The sequence below is a fragment of the Corvus brachyrhynchos genome, unplaced genomic scaffold, assembly GCF_000691975.1.
Source record: "Corvus brachyrhynchos isolate BGI_N302 unplaced genomic scaffold, ASM69197v1 scaffold53, whole genome shotgun sequence".
Taxonomy (NCBI): Eukaryota; Metazoa; Chordata; class Aves; order Passeriformes; family Corvidae; genus Corvus; species Corvus brachyrhynchos.
The window spans coordinates 7,988,835-7,993,421 of record NW_008237681.1 but is presented as its reverse complement, the minus strand read 5'-3'; the positions used below and the strand labels follow the sequence as shown (position 1 = coordinate 7,993,421).

The 4,587-nt window shown below is 44.6% G+C and overlaps 1 protein-coding gene across 4 annotated transcripts in view; it reads right to left on the bottom strand.

Annotated features, from left to right (window-relative positions):
• Positions 1–243: 243 nt before the first annotated feature.
• HOXA3 (homeobox A3) overlaps positions 244–4,587 on the bottom strand; it is a 32,949-nt gene continuing 28,605 nt past the window's right edge. For all 4 annotated transcript variants that reach the window (XM_017732171.1, XM_017732172.1, XM_008632031.2 and 1 more), the window contains 2 exons: positions 3,387–3,975; positions 244–1,913 (listed from right to left, as the gene is read on the bottom strand). In XM_017732171.1, the coding sequence (XP_017587660.1) occupies positions 1,144–1,913; positions 3,387–3,858 (1,242 nt within the window). In that variant the 5' untranslated portion in view covers positions 3,859–3,975 and the 3' untranslated portion in view covers positions 244–1,143. The remainder of the gene's footprint in view (positions 1,914–3,386; positions 3,976–4,587) is intronic.

The window sequence follows — 4,587 nt, the reverse complement described above, 5'->3', positions numbered from 1 at the left end:
GAGGAGGCGGCCGCCGCGGGCCCTGAAACCTCCCCTGCTGGAAGAAAGGAAAAAAAAACAGAGCGAGAGAGAGAGAGGAAAAGAAAAATCTCTCTCCCTGCCTATGAAATGCTGAAAAGGCATCGCGGGGCCCTTCGGGTGGGCGAGCAGATCCTAGTGTAAGTTTATAGACGGGTTTCCTAGCTCCCCACGTCATGAAGGGCTCTTCATTCCCCTCCGCTGCGAAGAACATGTTCTTAACTCTTTATTATTCAGAATAAAAACTTTATTTTTTTTTTCCAGAACGTGAGCAGCAAGGAATGTATAACTTTCAAAACAAATCTAGCCTTTTCAGCTTCACACACTTTTTGCCTAGCTGGATGTCACAAGCATAAAATATTCAAACCGTGATCTTTTTTCCCAGATTTTATTGCATCGTCATCATCATTATTATCACTATTTTTAATAAAAGGAGTTAATAGTTTCCTTTCAAATGATATTTCTAACGCGTGCCGATATGCCATCTAATATATGGCCTCCTGAATATTCAGGGTACAGATTTTTTAATATATATATAAATATGAACAAATGGGGATAAATAAAATTTTAAACACTTAGATTATTCAATGTTTGCGAAAAAAAAATATAAATAAATCTGAATGTTCACCAGCATACACACATTGAAAGACTTACACGTATCAATAATTGTCCAGGGAGTCCCTGTCCAAGCGCTTTTGATGTCTTTCTTGCTATTTAAAAGAAGTGCAATAAAAAAAATTGCTTCCCCGTGGGATCAATCATGTACGAACAAATTCACATTTAAGAATTCCTTTTATAGAAAATTTGTTCATATACCCTGTTTTGATAAAAGTGTAGAAGGTAAAGTATAAAGCCTCTGCATACTCCCAAAGTGAGACACAAGGCTACAGTTCAAGAAGATAAATATCCACTAGTGAAACTATAGAGCAATTCAAGCAACAAATATTGCTACGTCACATAAACTAGAAAACGCTTTTACGAAAGGAAACAAAACAAACCAAAACGAACAAAAGAAACAAGAAGGGAAGGGGAGGGCACATGTTGGGGAGAGGAGAGAGAAGGGAAGGGATGAGTACTTTCCAAAACTTGGGGGCTTGGTGTGTTCCTCTTAGTGACTCCTGTCTCTTACAGATGAGTGAGTTTGGGCGCTTCCTGAATTCTTCCCTGAGAAGGATGGTGAGCAGTAAGGTCTGTGTATGTTGGATGTGGATCACAAGGTCCATGGTGGTGATTGTTGGCCATTGGCCCAGCCCCGCTGTAGTCCATGTTGGCAGAGGGAGGATGAGGGAGATGAGTTAGACCAAAGATGGAAGGCCCAGAATTGGTCATGGTCTCCACGTAGTTGCCCCCTACATAGACGGGGCTTCCCTGTATATGTGGATTCCCATAACCGTTGCCTTGAAGAGGATGAGTATCATATTCAGGTGTCACAGCTGCTGTCCCCGTGTATCTCTTTTGAGGAGGTGGGCAGTTATTAAGAGGAGCAGTATACGATGCAGGGATGCCATAGGTGTTTTGATGAGGCTTGTTAAATGGTGGAGGCGACTGGGGCTCGTAGGGGACACTGTTTACTAAAGAATGCATAGAGTTTAGATATCCCCCAGCAGCTGGAGGGACAGGGCTTCTGCTTGGGGACTGTCCTCCTGAAGAGGTCATCATACCCTTGCCCTTCTGATCCTTTTTGTATTTCATTCTGCGGTTTTGAAACCAGATTTTGATCTGTCTTTCTGTGAGATTGAGCAAATTAGCCATTTCTACCCTTCGTGGCCTGCAAAGGTACCTATTGAAGTGGAACTCCTTTTCCAGTTCTACCAGCTGGGCACTTGTGTAAGCTGTACGGGCTCGCTTAGAGGAGGCTTGCCCTGGAGGGCTTTTATCACCAGCACAACTCTCACCTATGTAAATCACACAAAGAACACAATCAGCATGGCGAACCTACACATGGCAACACGAGAAAATGGCCAACAACACCAGCGCCTGGACAGTTTGGCTCCCAAAGGCAAGATGGATGCCCATGCGTGGAGCGAGTCCTCCCCCATGGCACGAGCTCAGTCGCGCCAAACTACAAGACTCAGAAGACTTCCTTCACCTCGTTAATGTCACTATATGACTACATGTGCTTCCCTTAAGAATGACAGCATGCAACATGTCTTGAGCTTGGTGGAGAGGAGCAAGGAGGGTTCAGGGAAACACAGTGAGGTTTACAAACTCTGAAGGTGAACTTGTGCCTCTGCTGACATAGTGGGACCAGGGTCTTCAAAAACTAGCTGTTCTCTATTGCTGTAAAGACCTAAAACCCTCTTTTCTGAAAACCCATGTATGTATATGTATACATCAGCTACAAATACCTGAAAGTTAGGTATCCACAATACAAAATTTTAACAAATAAATATAGAATTGTCAGTATAACGGTTTTTATCATATCAAATATATAGCGTAATATAAGCAGATGGTAGTGATTGGGAAGAATAATATATATAAAGAAGAACATACAGTACCTAGGCTTGCATATAGGCATGGAGATATATTTAAGTGTTGCTGCTTTTTGATAAAATAAATACATCATATGGAAGACTGTAAACAGCAGTGTTACCACAGCTTTAAAAAGCAGACTGGCAGAACACTTGCTAAAGTTTTGAACTCTATTTCCAAGGCACATTTAAGTGAAAAAGAAGTCAGAATAAGCCCAACTTCTGGGCATTGGAGCTAGCACTGGTGTTATCAGTTTGGGTTTCCTTGAGTAATAAAAGCATTGATATACACTTCCATCCCTCAAATAATGTTTTACGGCCTGAAGTTTATAGCACTCCAGAATCACTTTTGTTTACCAGGCTTGTAACTTTGCCAATCAGCTTATTAAAATAGGAAGAGGTTCTGACTGCATGCAGGGCATTGATCCTGCCTGCACATGATTATGAGCTATTTTATTCCCGTTACACTTCAGCAGAGATAGGTCACTGTCTTATTAATCTAACAGCACCATGCCAACAAAGTACTCGGGACAAGCCTCTGGCTTGAGGCCTGGGCTGCTCCGCACTGACATGATTTACTGAAGGGGGGATTACCTAGGAAATATGATAGATGCTGGAGGGCACAAGTGGTTCTGCCACTAGGAAGCAAAGTCAATTCAGACCCATTCTGCAAGGCTGGGAAAGTTTTGCATGGGGTGTTTTTTACACTGAGCTCCCCTCAGTGAATAAGCTGAGTGATGGCAAGCCCGTTCCAAAAGTTTCATGGGGTCAACTCAGAGGGTAAAAAACCCCCCATCCTCCCCTCCCTAAAGTGAAGGTGGGTACGACAGCCCTCCTCCCCACAGGATGCATAGTCAGCCCAGAAATACCCAGGGAGAGGGGGAACACATTTCATACCTGAACTGGAACTGCTGTTTTTCTGCTTTGTGTTTTGCCGAGACTCTTTCATCCACGGGAATATCTGTTTGGACACGGTGGGTGAGTTAAGAGCTGGGCTCTTGGTGGGGTTGGCCGGGGCAGGGTTGCTGCTGGCATTTTGAGATGGTGAGGTGGAGGACGGAGGTGGAGGTTGTGACTGCTGGGCTGGAGGTGGCTGCGGTGGAGCCTGTGGGTCAGCGAGGCTGGGGGGCTGGAGAGTCTGGCTGGGGAGGGTCCTCATGCAACTCTCACTGATGTCATTGGCCTTGTGATGGGACACAGAGCTGCCGGGGGACTGGAGGGAGCACGCGGGGCGGTGGTACTCAGTTTCCACAAGTGATGAAGATGGAGGATATTGCTGCTGACTCACATTATAAGTGAAACCATTTGCTCCTTGGTAGGGGTAGGCACCATAGATTGCAGAGCTGTCGTAGTAGGTCGCTTTTTGCATTTCGTTGTTTCCCAATATTTATTTCGCAAACTGACAGGGTCTTGACACCCTTGGAGAATAACATTGGCACCCCTCTGTCACGTGGCGCTCTTCCTCCAATGGCCTCTCCGGGCAGACCTGGGGTGTGGGGAGAGCAGAGCAGGGTGAAGAAATGGTACAAATCCATCTTACTTTCAATAGCTAAGTGACATGAAAGCCATAAAAGAAAAAGTGGTCAGCAATATTTAGCAGCATGACTTGGCCTCAGGCGTGGAGCATTTCGATATAAAAGCTGCCTGGACTTACTGGCATCTACAAATATGTGCTTTGCTGCACTGGGATAGGGGCTTTCTAGGTTTGTTTTTTTTTTTATTATTTCTTTCTTCTTAAGGAACAGAGCAAGAGGGTTGATCATTTGTCACCAATAGGCTGTTTTAATACCGGTTTCAGAGATAAGGGTGATCGAGGAATCAGTAATGCGAAGGGGCTGGGCTGTTACTTCAGTCCAACTCTAAGATCAAACCCTCTCCTTTAACCAGCGTTGTTTTATTTTTAGCCTTTCTCTCCTGGTTAAGGCTCTTCATACAACTTCAAAGAAATATATGAGATGGTTCCCGTCTACGTGTGGCAGGGGGCAGGAGCGGGGTAGAAAGGTTTCCTAGGAAGGGATATTTAAACACCCCGAACCCAAGTGATGGATTTTGGCTTGTCTGTGAAACGCTCGATAGGGAAACAAACAAAACTGGCACC